The sequence below is a fragment of the Anser anser genome, assembly GCF_964211835.1.
Source record: "Anser anser genome assembly, contig: HAP1_SCAFFOLD_517, whole genome shotgun sequence".
Classification (NCBI taxonomy): domain Eukaryota; kingdom Metazoa; phylum Chordata; class Aves; order Anseriformes; family Anatidae; genus Anser; species Anser anser.
The window spans coordinates 1,261-15,330 of NW_028153741.1; the positions used below are offsets into that span (position 1 = coordinate 1,261).

The 14,070-nt window shown below is 42.3% G+C and overlaps 1 protein-coding gene and 1 long non-coding RNA gene across 8 annotated transcripts; one reads left to right on the forward strand and one right to left on the reverse strand.

The window, feature by feature from the left end:
- Positions 1-922: 922 nt before the first annotated feature.
- Positions 923-13,768, reverse strand: LOC310891572 (putative ubiquitin carboxyl-terminal hydrolase 17-like protein 23). 7 transcript variants are annotated; one of them, XR_014577634.1, is made up of 7 exons: positions 13,202-13,768; positions 12,708-12,775; positions 5,203-5,315; positions 4,438-4,578; positions 3,999-4,102; positions 3,136-3,336; positions 923-2,043 (listed from the first exon to the last, which is right to left on the reverse strand). XR_014577634.1 is itself a non-coding variant. In XM_083853826.1 (7 exons), exons 4-7 carry the CDS (start codon positions 4,448-4,450, stop codon positions 1,448-1,450), a joined length of 384 nt encoding a protein of 127 aa, XP_083709952.1. In that variant the 5' UTR covers positions 4,451-4,578; positions 5,203-5,315; positions 12,708-12,775; positions 13,202-13,768; the 3' UTR covers positions 924-1,447. The 7 variants fall into 7 exon arrangements, 4 of the variants coding, with proteins under 4 accessions (XP_083709955.1, XP_083709952.1, XP_083709954.1 ...); XM_083853826.1 differs by lacking the exon at positions 3,999-4,102 and having other exon boundaries at positions 924-1,506; positions 1,933-2,043; XR_014577635.1 differs by having other exon boundaries at positions 3,962-4,102; positions 12,708-13,768.
- LOC310891573 lies at positions 5,579-9,088 on the forward strand. Its single transcript, XR_014577637.1, has 3 exons — positions 5,579-5,898; positions 6,075-6,162; positions 7,578-9,088. It is a non-coding gene; the product is annotated as an uncharacterized lncRNA (long non-coding RNA).
- Positions 13,769-14,070: the final 302 nt, after the last annotated feature.

Sequence of the window (14,070 nt, forward strand, 5' to 3'; positions counted from 1 at the left end):
ATGCAGAAGTGAGGGCAGTAAACAACCTCACAAGGAAGGGAAGCCTTCCAGTGCAGGTGAAAGCAAGAAATACAGCTCCATCGCATCCAGCGAGTATATTAAAGGTAAGCGGCTGCAGTTTATGGGATTCCTTTTAGATTAATCTAGAGATTATTTAAAACAGTCTTTAAATGCTTGATGACTGAACAGTCTGCTGGATATTAAAATATGTTTTGAAAAATATGTTTCAAGTGTTGTTTTTTCAGCTATGTGGGGAGAACAAATACAGTGGCTATGAATATTTTGGCTATTATTCAGAACAGCATTTCTTCTTTGCATACTTCTTTGTTGTTCTACCTCAATATACATCTAATTGTTAGACTGCTGGATTTGTTCCCAGTATTGATGACAAAGCACACTATAGATGCTGTCTGCGTTACTGGAAAATGATTTGTTTCAAAGTAAAATGACTTCCAGGTAAGGTAAACGCTGAGCATGCTCTTCCTGCCTCCTTCTTCACAGTGCTCATAGTAGATCGCTTACGTATGTATTAGTCAGATTCTCTTATAAACTCCTAGTGCATCTCTGGAATTTTGAATTTACAGTGACTTTACGCTCTTCTCTCTCGCTCCTCTAGGCGGTTTCATCTGTTACCAGAGCTCTAGAACTATTTGTGAAACCTGAAGAGCTGGATGGAGAGAATTGCTACAAATGTAGCGAGTAAGATTATTACTAATTATGTCTTAATACTAGATATTAGTTTTATGTATTGCATGACTTAGAGCATAAGTTATCTTTTAACTTCATTTAGAAATAAGGAGACGCAGCTTTGTTGTTGTTGTTGTTGTTGTTGTTGTTGCTTCATTTTGTAGTAGTGGTGAGCTGAAGCAAGGAGCTATGGAGAATGATTTGGAGTGGAAGGCAGCAGCAGGTTCCTGTGAGTTGAGAATGTGAGCTGGCTCTGTGGTAATTAATGTTAGCAGCCTGTGCTGGCTCACTAAGCAGCGTCTTGCACAGCTCTTGAACTGTGTCCTTACGTGGAGCTGTCTCCTTATGCGGAGACTATTTACAGGGGTTCCACAGAAGGACAAAGTCCAATCCACTTTCTAACCACCACCAAGCTCTTATATTTTAACATTGTATGTGGTTTGGTTTTTTAAGTTAAACAAGTTTAATTTAGAAAGTTATACATGTACTTAAACATCATGAATTATATTTACAAAACATCCTACCTTTATATCCAAAGTGATATCAAGAAATGCCTCATACGTATCCGAAACTGCTTTGCAATTCAAGCACTTCAGTGGAAGCAAAATATAAATGCTTAACAATACGTGGAGGAGACTAACTGTCCAAATTCAAGTTGTCGATAGATACTACTTTAGACAAACTGCAGACTGCTTTACTACCGACAAAAGACACAGATCAGTTCTAAGGACAGGAATATTTTTTAAAGTACCTCTTGATCTTAGAAATCCTCCAAATATTTGATGAATGATGGTGGTAGCTTGAGAAGATCTGTCCAATCTGGAAATAAATTATAATCAGACCTCAGAAGATTTAAGGCACACAGTTAACTCTTCAAAGAGTTTTATGAAAACCAAGGATGACGTAGACTTTCAGTTTTGATAGTAAATAAAGGACTACAAGGTGCTAGAGAACGTATAAAAGTGAATTTGTTTATGCTGACTTGGTGCTTCCATTCAAGCACGCTTCCTGCATAGCATCGACAGTATAGCGCAAGAACTCGTGTGCGTCTTCTTGACTGCCAAAATGGAAATGTTGTCCTATTCCTAAATAAGAAGATGATAGTATTTACCTCATTTAAAAATGAAATAATTCTCGTATTTCTAAAATCTCTCTTCTTTACAGTGTTAAAACCATTTATACACATCAAATAATTATTTGAAGATTACAAGATACTGAAAAAGAAACACATCTGAAGCCACTTACGACTGAGGTTATTGATAACACGCGTAGGCTCGATGGCATCAACAGTGCAACGCAGGGCCTGGTTAATGTGAGTCTCCATCGTGCACATCATGCAAAAATCTTGTTCACGACCTGAAGAGTGAAAGAAGAAAGCATCCCAGTCTAGCGAAACAGACATAACTACAAACAAACATATAAGTAACATTTAAACTATAGATACAATATCCACTCTCCTTGTCCCAACAGTCTCGTAACATTTCATTTCACACAACTTTATAGAATAAAAATATCCATTAAGCTTGTGTTCAAGTGCATTTTGTGATGAGAAATCTAAAAGACTACTGCAAAGTCACGTTTGTGAAGGCTGACAGGAATGTGAACTCCACAGGCTGCAAAATATATGAGGAAAGAATATTTGACATTGATGATACAGCATTAAGAGAATGTGGGTTATTTTCAGCACAGTGCTGTCAGGTGAGCTTCATGATACAGAGCTACGAGTCCTTTGGGAGAAAGGAAAAACTAAAGTAATGTATGTAATAGTACTTCTGCCCTCCTTTTTTCAACAGGATTCTTAACTGAAACAATTTCTATATACAGGAAGAAAACAGTTAAATTTCTAGGTATCGATACAAAGATACCAGCCTAAAAAGCATACACGTTTAGTACAACATTTAGTTTATAGTACAACATTTTATTTAGAACAAAATCAGTCTAGATTTTAATACAGTCCCACAAAAAAATCTAGTCATGTTCATAACAGCTCATATTGCTTTCTAGGTTTTGTTTTTGTTTGCTTCTTTTTTTTTTTAATTGGTTCAACAACGAACAGACCATTTATTGTAGTGCATTATGGAACCTAGGCTGTGAAGACTAAAGACCTATGATGCCAACATCCTAAATTTTATTGCCTTTCTAGCAGCAGGAAGCCCAAATAGCCCAAATGCCAAATGTTCATTAAATGCATTACTGTCCAATGCACTTCATTATTCCCATGAAGCAAGAAAAGATCCTTTTAAAAAAACAAACAAACAAACAAACAAAAAAACCACATGGTGCATTAAACGCACTCCATATGCTATTCTGAGCCCACTGCTAATACAATGCTCAAAGCCAGCTTCTACAGGTAAAATCAGGCAAGTAACTTTGTCTCACAGAATCACTGCTGTTCTTTCACCTTCAGAGCTATCCAACAGATTTAAAATACTGTTAGAAAGTACTCACATGACTGGCTGTGCTCAAGAGAAAGCATGTAATTGGCAAGTGGGGGGGTGTAGGTCAAACACTGTAGAGTAGCATTAAGAAAGCGTGTGTTGCCAAGATTGTACAGGCCAACTCCAACACTTTGTGTTTCTTGCCAATCCATACGTATCTTCTCAGGTGGAAAAAGAATCCTTTGTGGCGGAGCAAGTCCATCAGTAACAACTGCAAGAAAGTTATATTTAAAAAGAGATTTTGTTTGTTTGTTTCTAAGAAAGGCATTAGGTATATATAGGTATAGTAAATATATAAAGTATATATAGGTATAGTAAAAATACTATTCTGCGGGAGCACCTAGAGGAACTAGCTACAATCCAAAACAGAAAAACTTATTGCAGACAGCTTTAATACCGCCAAATTCAAATTGGCTGGTCAGCACAACGTTTTGGGAAAAAAAAGTTTAGTCAACCATTTTAATTTTTCTAAGGCAAGGCTAACTGCCATCCTGTTTTTAGTATCTAACGCCAAGTTCCTCTCCATCTATAATCTTTAACCTGATTACCTCAACTACTGCTTTTTTCCTTATTATAACTTAAACCACAAACTTAGACTTGAAAGAGAAAGGAGAAAAGACCTTGGTCTTTGTATCGACCAACGAGATAAGCCTTACACATTTTTAAGTTTATTTTTGACGATTGATTGATGCATTATCAGATATTAGGTACTCTGCAAGAGCAAATATTAACACTAGTAAGAATAAATCCGATCCACCACCTCTTATTCAAAATACATCAATTTCTAATTTGGAGATAACGTCTCCCTGACAAGGAAGTAGAAAAGCTGTAAATACCGATCTAGTTTCCTCTCCCGATGTTCCATATACATACCGATGCTGTTCCTACACCTACACTCTGAGCATAAATTTATGTTGACATGAGTATCGGGTGTTATTTCTCTCTCTGTTTGCCTTGAGAGACTCTCCTCCTGTCCACTGAAAAGTAAACTCAAGATTCCAGATCAGTTAAGACAGTTGCTATCCCCCCATTCAGAGTTCTGCAGCAGCACTGTTCAGATTTTCCAGCAGTCTCTTTACAAAATGACCACTTATAAGTGTACAAAAACACTTATCACCTAGCTTGTCAGTAGGTACACGTGTGGCCTCTCTTAAGCAGAATCAATCACAGCTTAAGATTTTATACAAGATCCCATTTTCAAGTTTGGGATTATTTCAGAAAGTCTTTTTTCCTAGAAACAGTACTACTAGTAACACTTTAACTGGTTTGCCAGCACAACCTTTACCCTGTTAGAAATGATGTTGACTTCTACCTTCATGTAGCATACATAGTGTCCTGAGTGACAGTTGATACCATGATGCACCAGCACCTCATATAAGGCGTAGATGAGTGGTTCTCCACTTGATTGAGACATGTAGTCTCGGAGGTCCAAATACTCAGGATATTTTACCTCCTAAAGAGAGACCAAGAAGATAGAAAAATTATATCAGAGTACTTCGTGGACTAGGCAGAGAAAAACACTTCCAAAAAACAGAGACTGGAATTATATGAATATATCTCTTGATTCACTAAAAATAAGTCTTCCCATAAGCAACGTTTAATACTAGAAGTTGCAGAGAACTGTTTTCTGAAGAATTAGCCTTCTCAGAGGAAAGTATATGCTTCTTGTCAAGCAGGAACTTTACTGATATTAAGAGAAAGAATAAGCCACAGTCGTTGGTCTACAATGGAATGGGCGAAAGTTGCGACAGGGGAGTTTTAGGTTGGATGTTAGGAAGTACTTCTTTACCGAAAGGGCTATTAAGCATTGGAATGGGCTGCCCAGGGAGGTGGTGGAGTCACCATCCCTGGAGGTCTTTAAAAGACGTTTAGATGTAGAGCTTAGCGATATGGTTTAGTGGAGTACTTAGTGTTAGGTCGGAGGTTGGACTCGATGATCTTGAGGTCTCTTCCAACCTAGAAATCTGTGATACCGTGATACTGTGATACAATTATTGTCTGAAAATATTAACAACTTTCAGCATTGGGGGATGTCCCATTACATGATGACAAAGTTGCATTACAGCGGTAAATATACCTTGTTGATCTTTCCACCTGTGAAATCTGCAAATTCTTTTCAGTGATATTGTGAGAACGTTGGAAGAACGGTGTATGGTAAATCTCTTGGATGCAGGAACCATCTTTTTACACCTTAAAAACAAGCAGAGACAAGTGTTTGAAAGCATCTTCTTTTTCGCCCCCAAAACAAACTCGTTTTAATGTCTCACGCATGCTTATGCTATTTGAATAATATTTACTTGCATAATATATATAATTCATGATGTTTAAGTACATGTATAACTTTCTAAATTAAACTTGTTTAACTTAAAAAACCAAACCACATACAATGTTAAAATATAAGAGCTTAAGAGAGCAGATGGAAGCATCTGCCTCGAGGGCAGGTGAGTTGGCAGAGTAAGGGAGCAGATGAGAGTACCTGTCCTAGCTGTGCTGTGGCTTTGGATGCTGCCGCGGCCTATGCTTTTCTTTTTCTTTCGCAGGTGCCTTGCACAGACTCAGAGGGGCCAAGCTGCACTCTGAAGAGCAGCACGAGAAGGGCAGGCTGGTCGTGAGTGGGGTTGGAGCGGAATGGCCAAGTTGCGCAAGGTGACTGCGAAGGGTATCCATTTTGCTTTTCAGGTGTCATGGCAGGCTCTACACAGAAGTGGCTGAGGATTTGAGAAGAGGTTACAGAGCATCAAGGAGCAGCACGTGCAGTGACGGTTTCCAAACGGTATGGTTGCTTTCTCTTCTGTTCATCAGGTGCCACAGGCAAGGTGGGCTGTGACGTTAGTCTTTAGAATCGGAGCTAAGCAGGTCACTAGAATGCCACAGGGCATCTGAGAAGGGTGTTTTAACAGAAAAAGCTTGTCTGGCATGGCAGTGCCTGATGGCAGCGTGTTTCCACAGGTGAAGAGGTGCCTGAAGCCCCATCCTGTCTAGCCTGCGCACACCTCGCTGAGAATGAAAGCCGCTTTCCAGTAATTCAGAAAGCCAAGTTACATCTCGGCCTCGAGCATCTGGGGCCTGTGCTTTTGGGCCTGTCTGTAGCATTTGGCACTTGCATTAATACTTTCTTGGCATATATTTAGGCTTTTGGGGCCAGTGTCTTGGGGGGGTGTGGAGCTGCTTGTACACCTTTGGGGCTTGCATCTGGGGGGGGGGGTTGGGAGTTGCTTGTACACCTTTGGGGACTGTGGCTGGGGGGGGGGGGGTCAGGGCCTGCATCTGGGGGGGTTGGAAGCTGCTCCTACAATGTAGGGATCTGTATCTGTGGGGGTTGGGAGCTGCTTGTACACAGTATGGGCTTGCGTTTGGGGGCAGGTGTTGGGAGCTGCTTGTACAATGTAGGGATCTGCATCTGGAGGGGGTTGGGAGCTGCTTGTACACCTTTGGGGCTTGCATCTGGAGGGGGTTGGGGCCTGCCTCTGGGGGGGGTGGTTGTGAGCTGCTTGTATACTGTAGGGGCCTGCTTGTACACCTTTGGTGGGGCCTGCGTCTGGGGGGGGGTGGGAGCTGCTTGTACACTGTTAGGGCCTGCCTTGCGGGGGGGGGTGGGAGCTGCTTGTACACTGTAGGGGTCTGGGTCTTGGGGGGTTGGGGCTGTTTGTACACCTTTGGGGTGTGCCTCTGGGGAGGGTGGGGAGTTGCTTGGACACCTTTGGGGCCTGTGTCTGGGGGGGGTTGGGGCCTGTGCTGGGGGGGTTGGGAGCTGCTTGTACACTCTAGGGTCTTCTGGCGGGCTTTGGAGCCTCCCTTTGAGGGGGACATTTGGGAGCTGGTTGTACACCTTTGGGGCCAGAGTCTGGGGCGTGGGGGCTGGGGCTGGGGCCTGCATCTGGGTGGGGTGGGGTCCAGTTCATGGGGGGGGGTTGGGAGCTGCTTGTGGACAGTTGGGGTCTGCATCCGGGTGTGGTTGGGGCCTGCTTGTAGACTTCTGCAGCCTGCGTCTGGTGTTTGGGGGCTTTTCTGTAGCGTTTGGGGCTTGCATTTTGGCTTTGGGATGTGTCTTGAGCTTCTGGGGCCTAGCTGTAGTGCTTGGGGCCTGCGTCTGGGGCTTTTCTGTAGCATTTTGGTCACGTGTTTGTGATTTGGGGTGTGTATCCAGGGTTTTGCCTTTTTTGTAGTTTTCAGCTATGTGTCAGTTTCTTTGTCAGTTGCCTGGGGTTAGGGGCAGTTTGGGGTTTGGATCATTAGTCAGTGTCATTAGCGTTGGGGGGTTGATATGAAGGGTTAGGGTTGTGGTTAGAGTTGTTAGGGTTAAAGGGAATAAGGATTTTAGGGTAAGGGGATCAAGGTTGTGGGAATAAAAATGTTTTTGCACAGAGTTACATCGTTTAGAGGGAAGGAAGGTGGTACTGAGATATGCTTGCAGTGATAAGAAAGCTTCACAGACAACCTTGTAAAATGCAGACAACCAGAATCCTTAGAGCAATTGGGTGGAAATCACGGTGTAAGAAACATTACCACCTCAAAGAGGAAAACAGTCAAGAAAAAAAGAAAATTGACTTGTAACAGGCCAGCAGCTGTGTATTTTCTGTGAAGAACCAGATAGATTGTGAACCTGGATTACCCGGTCAATTGGGAAACTGGGGAGGGTCCTGGTCACCGAGAGGGAAAAAAAAAATTTATATAAACTGTGTTAAACTGTATAAACTAGTACGTGGCTTGTGGGACACCTGCCATTGCACTCGTGAATAAAAATGCTACCTCACTGAGATCCTTGCCTGAGCCTATGTTATTAGTTACAGAGTGTTTTTAACAAGGTGTTAGGGTTTTAAGGTTTCAGGGCTAAGGCACTAGGGTTGGGTTTCAGGGTTAGGGTTTCCAGGGTTTAGGGTTAGGATTTTAAGGTTGTTAGGGTTGGAGTTAAAGGGTTAGGGTCTGGGGGTTAGTGTGTTAAGGTTTTAAAGTTTTTTGGGGTTTTAGTGTAGATAGGGTTTTTAGGGGTTAGGGTCATAGGGTTTTATTTATGGTAAGGTATTTAGGGTTAGGGGTTTAAGGTCTCAATTTTTGTTTGTTTTTAAGGTTAGGGGCTCCAGGGTTAGGGCCTTGAGAGTCTTAATTTTTTGGGTTAGGGTTTAGAGGGTCTTAATTTTTAGGGTTAGGGGTTTTAGGCGTAGGTCTTCAGGGCTTTAGTGTGGTAAATTTTATTGGGTTAGGGCTGAAAGGGTTTTTAGGGTTAGGGTTTCTAGAGTTTTTTGGGGTGGGGGTTAGGGTTAGATGCGTGGGTGCCGTAGGGTTAGGGGTTAGGCCTAATATTAGGGCGGAAGGCCAAATTAAGAGGGTGGGAGACCCCCAAAATTGAAGGGTTGAAGCCCCAAGTTAGGGGAAGGAACCTCAAAGTTGTGGGGTCCCCCAAAATTGGGCAGAAGAACTATTAATATTGGGGGAAACCCGAAAAAAGGAGGGTGGGGGACTCTAAAATTGGGGGGGACCCCCAAAAGTGGTCAGGTCCCCCCAAATTAGGGGAGGAACCCCCAAGATTGGGTGGGTGAACCCCCAAATTGGGGGGAAGAACACTTAAAATGGAAGCGTGAAATTCCAGAATTGAATGTGGACCCCCCAAGAACTGGGGAGGAATCCCCAAAATTCGGGGGGACCCTCAAAATTGGGGTTAAAGCCCCAGATGTCGGGGAGTGAAGCCCCAAATTAAGGGATGGAACCTCAAAAATGTGGTGAGAACCCCAACATTGGGGGAAAGAACCTTAATATTAGGGTGGCAGGCCTAAAAAAGATGGTGGGGGACCCCAAAATTGTGGGGGGATTGGAAGGGGGGGGGGAATCCCCAAAATGGAAGAAGAAGAAGAAGCAGAAGAAGAAGAAGCAGAAGAAGAAGAAGCAGAAGAAGCAGAAGAAGAAGAAGAAGCAGAAGAAGAAGAAGAAGAAGAAGAAGCAGAAGAAGAAGCAGAAGAAGAAGCAGAAGAAGAAGCAGAAGAAGAAGAAGAAGAAGAAGCAGAAGCAGAAGCAGAAGCAGAAGAAGAAGAAGCAGAAGAAGCAGAAGCAGAAGAAGCAGAAGCAGAAGAAGCAGAAGAAGCAGAAGCAGAAGAAGCAGAAGAAGAAGAAGAAGCAGAAGAAGCAGCAGAAGAAGCAGAAGCAGAAGAAGCAGAAGCAGAAGAAGCAGAAGCAGAAGCAGAAGAAGCAGAAGAAGCAGAAGCAGAAGAAGAAGCAGAAGCAGAAGAAGAAGCAGAAGCAGAAGAAGAAGAAGAAGCAGAAGAAGAAGAAGAAGCAGAAGAAGAAGAAGCAGCAGCAGAAGAAGAAGCAGAAGCAGAAGAAGAAGAAGAAGAAGCAGAAGAAGAAGAAGAAGCAGAAGAAGAAGAAGCAGAAGAAGAAGAAGAAGCAGAAGAAGAAGAAGAAGCAGAAGAAGAAGAAGAAGCAGAAGAAGAAGAAGCAGAAGAAGAAGAAGCAGAAGCAGAAGAAGCAGAAGCAGAAGAAGAAGCAGAAGAAGCAGCAGAAGAAGAAGCAGAAGAAGCAGAAGAAGAAGCAGAAGAAGAAGCAGAAGAAGAAGCAGAAGAAGAAGCAGAAGAAGAAGAAGCAGAAGCAGTGAGTCCACAGAGTGCACTGTCACCACTGGGGATGCAGTGCAGTGAGTCCAGAGAGTGCACTGGCACCACTGGGGATGCAGTGCAGTGAGTCCAGAGAGTGCACTGGCACCACTGGGGATGCAGTGCAGTGAGTCCAGAGAGTGCACTGGCACCACTGGGGATGTACTGCAGTGAGTCCAGAGAGTGCACTGGCACCACTGGGGATGCAGTGCAGTGAGTCCAGAGAGTGCACTGGCACCACTGGGGATGCAGTGCAGTGAGTCCAGAGAGTGCACTGGCACCACTGAGGATGCACTGCAGTGAGTCCAGAGAGTGCACTGGCACCACTCGGAATGCACTGCAGTGAGTCCAGAGAGTGCACTGGCACCACTGGGGATGCACTGCAGTGACTCCAGAGAGTGCACTGGCACCACTTCGGATGCACTGCAGTGAATCCAGAGAGTGCACTGGCACCACTGGGGATGCAGTGCAGTGAGTCCAGAGAGTGCACTGGCACCACTGGGGATGCAGTGCAGTGAGTCCAGAGAGTGCACTGGCACCACTGGGGATGCAGTGCAGTGAGTCCAGAGAGTGCACTGGAACCACCGGGGATGTACTGCAGTGACTCCAGAGACTGCACTGGCACCACTGAAGATGCAGTGCAGTGAGTCCAGAGAGTGCACTGGCACCACTGAGGATGCAGTGCAGTGAGTGCAGGCAGTGCACTGGCACCACTGGTGATGCAGTGCAGTGAGTCCAGAGACTGCACTGGCACCACTGGGGATGCACTGCAGTGAGTCCAGGGAGTGCACTGGCACCACTGGGGATGCAGTGCAGTGAGTCCAGAGAGTGCACTGGCACCACCGGGGATGTACTGCAGTGAGTCTGCAGAGTGCACTGGCACCACTGCGGATGCAGTGCAGTGAGTCCAGAGATTGCACTGGCACGACTGGCATCCCCAGTGGTGCCAGTTTTTCATAGTTTCTAAGTTATTTAGATAGCATAATCTGGCTGGGGATCATGACTGGGGATTATTAGGTTGATCAGTGAAGACAGGAAAGATATTGCTGAATTGTGTCAGAGCACTAGCTTTGGACCACGTAGTTTGAATCACATCTGCACACCATTCTGGATTAGGTTAAAACATTTTTTTTTTTTACTTGCATATATTCCAGAGCTAACCATTGTTAATGATCTGTGTACCAACCAGGACCTATGGTCCTTCAATCTGAGGGCTTAAGTTTGCTGCATCTAAAGGAAGTTACATGTGCACAAAGTACCACAAAATCGCTGACATGCGGCAAATCATCCCCTGGGGTAAAATAAATAAAGTTTCCTATATGCAACAAGTGCCACATCTTTTTTTCTCTTTTTAACTTGCATGTTTCTTTCAGACTTTATGATTTGTATTTCTCTGCGCTCCACTTTGACAATGCCAATCGCAAGCGTAACAAAAAGAAGAAAAAGGAGAAACATCAGGAAAGTGAAAGGCTTCTTGGAATACTTAGGTCCTCGTTTCCAGAAGAAAACCCGGGAGAAGAAGGAAGAATGCCATCCTCCAGATGGCTCTTTATGAGAGCAATGCAGAAGTGAGGGCAGTAAACAACCTCACAAGGAAGGGAAGCCTTCCAGTGCAGGTGAAAGCAAGAAATACAGCTCCATCGCATCCAGCGAGTATATTAAAGGTAAGCGGCTGCAGTTTATGGGATTCCTTTTAGATTAATCTAGAGATTATTTAAAACAGTCTTTAAATGCTTGATGACTGAACAGTCTGCTGGATATTAAAATATGTTTTGAAAAATATGTTTCAAGTGTTGTTTTTTCAGCTATGTGGGGAGAACAAATACAGTGGCTATGAATATTTTGGCTATTATTCAGAACAGCATTTCTTCTTTGCATACTTCTTTGTTGTTCTACCTCAATATACATCTAATTGTTAGACTGCTGGATTTGTTCCCAGTATTGATGACAAAGCACACTATAGATGCTGTCTGCGTTACTGGAAAATGATTTGTTTCAAAGTAAAATGACTTCCAGGTAAGGTAAACGCTGAGCATGCTCTTCCTGCCTCCTTCTTCACAGTGCTCATAGTAGATCGCTTACGTATGTATTAGTCAGATTCTCTTATAAACTCCTAGTGCATCTCTGGAATTTTGAATTTACAGTGACTTTACGCTCTTCTCTCTCGCTCCTCTAGGCGGTTTCATCTGTTACCAGAGCTCTAGAACTATTTGTGAAACCTGAAGAGCTGGATGGAGAGAATTGCTACAAATGTAGCGAGTAAGATTATTACTAATTATGTCTTAATACTAGATATTAGTTTTATGTATTGCATGACTTAGAGCATAAGTTATCTTTTAACTTCATTTAGAAATAAGGAGACGCAGCTTTGTTGTTGTTGTTGTTGTTGTTGTTGTTGCTTCATTTTGTAGTAGTGGTGAGCTGAAGCAAGGAGCTATGGAGAATGATTTGGAGTGGAAGGCAGCAGCAGGTTCCTGTGAGTTGAGAATGTGAGCTGGCTCTGTGGTAATTAATGTTAGCAGCCTGTGCTGGCTCACTAAGCAGCGTCTTGCACAGCTCTTGAACTGTGTCCTTACGTGGAGCTGTCTCCTTATGCGGAGACTATTTACAGGGGTTCCACAGAAGGACAAAGTCCAATCCACTTTCTAACCACCACCAAGCTCTTATATTTTAACATTGTATGTGGTTTGGTTTTTTAAGTTAAACAAGTTTAATTTAGAAAGTTATACATGTACTTAAACATCATGAATTATATTTACAAAACATCCTACCTTTATATCCAAAGTGATATCAAGAAATGCCTCATACGTATCCGAAACTGCTTTGCAATTCAAGCACTTCAGTGGAAGCAAAATATAAATGCTTAACAATACGTGGAGGAGACTAACTGTCCAAATTCAAGTTGTCGATAGATACTACTTTAGACAAACTGCAGACTGCTTTACTACCGACAAAAGACACAGATCAGTTCTAAGGACAGGAATATTTTTTAAAGTACCTCTTGATCTTAGAAATCCTCCAAATATTTGATGAATGATGGTGGTAGCTTGAGAAGATCTGTCCAATCTGGAAATAAATTATAATCAGACCTCAGAAGATTTAAGGCACACAGTTAACTCTTCAAAGAGTTTTATGAAAACCAAGGATGACGTAGACTTTCAGTTTTGATAGTAAATAAAGGACTACAAGGTGCTAGAGAACGTATAAAAGTGAATTTGTTTATGCTGACTTGGTGCTTCCATTCAAGCACGCTTCCTGCATAGCATCGACAGTATAGCGCAAGAACTCGTGTGCGTCTTCTTGACTGCCAAAATGGAAATGTTGTCCTATTCCTAAATAAGAAGATGATAGTATTTACCTCATTTAAAAATGAAATAATTCTCGTATTTCTAAAATCTCTCTTCTTTACAGTGTTAAAACCATTTATACACATCAAATAATTATTTGAAGATTACAAGATACTGAAAAAGAAACACATCTGAAGCCACTTACGACTGAGGTTATTGATAACACGCGTAGGCTCGATGGCATCAACAGTGCAACGCAGGGCCTGGTTAATGTGAGTCTCCATCGTGCACATCATGCAAAAATCTTGTTCACGACCTGAAGAGTGAAAGAAGAAAGCATCCCAGTCTAGCGAAACAGACATAACTACAAACAAACATATAAGTAACATTTAAACTATAGATAAGTCTCCTTGTCCCAACAGTCTCGTAACATTTCATTTCACACAACTTTATAGAATAAAAATATCCATTAAGCTTGTGTTCAAGTGCATTTTGTGATGAGAAATCTAAAAGACTACTGCAAAGTCACGTTTGTGAAGGCTGACAGGAATGTGAACTCCACAGGCTGCAAAATATATGAGGAAAGAATATTTGACATTGATGATACAGCATTAAGAGAATGTGGGTTATTTTCAGCACAGTGCTGTCAGTTGAGCTTCATGATACAGAGCTACGAGTCCTTTGGGAGAAAGGAAAAACTAAAGTAATGTATGTAATAGTACTTCTGCCCTCCTTTTTTCAACAGGATTCTTAACTGAAACAATTTCTATATACAGGAAGAAAACAGTTAAATTTCTAGGTATTGATACAAAGATACCAGCCTAAAAAGCATACACGTTTAGTACAACATTTAGTTTATAGTACAACATTTTATTTAGAACAAAATCAGTCTAGATTTTAATACAGTCCCACAAAAAAATCTAGTCATGTTCATAACAGCTCATATTGCTTTCTAGGTTTTGTTTTTGTTTGCTTCTGTTTTTTTTAATTGGTTCAACAACGAACAGACCATTTATTGTAGTGCATTATGGAACCTAGGCTGTGAAGACTAAAGACCTATGATGCCAACATCCT

What these genes read in the sequence shown, in the direction of transcription:
- LOC310891572 (XM_083853829.1), bottom strand. An exon ending in TCTTGAGCACAGCCAGTCAT is followed by an intron (nt 2,044 to 3,135) that starts GTGAGTACTTTC and finishes TTCACTCTTCAG; the next exon opens with GTCGTGAACAAGATTTTTGC. An exon ending in TGTTATCAATAACCTCAGTC is followed by an intron (nt 1,507 to 1,932) that starts GTAAGTGGCTTC and finishes ATTTATTTCCAG; the next exon opens with ATTGGACAGATCTTCTCAAG.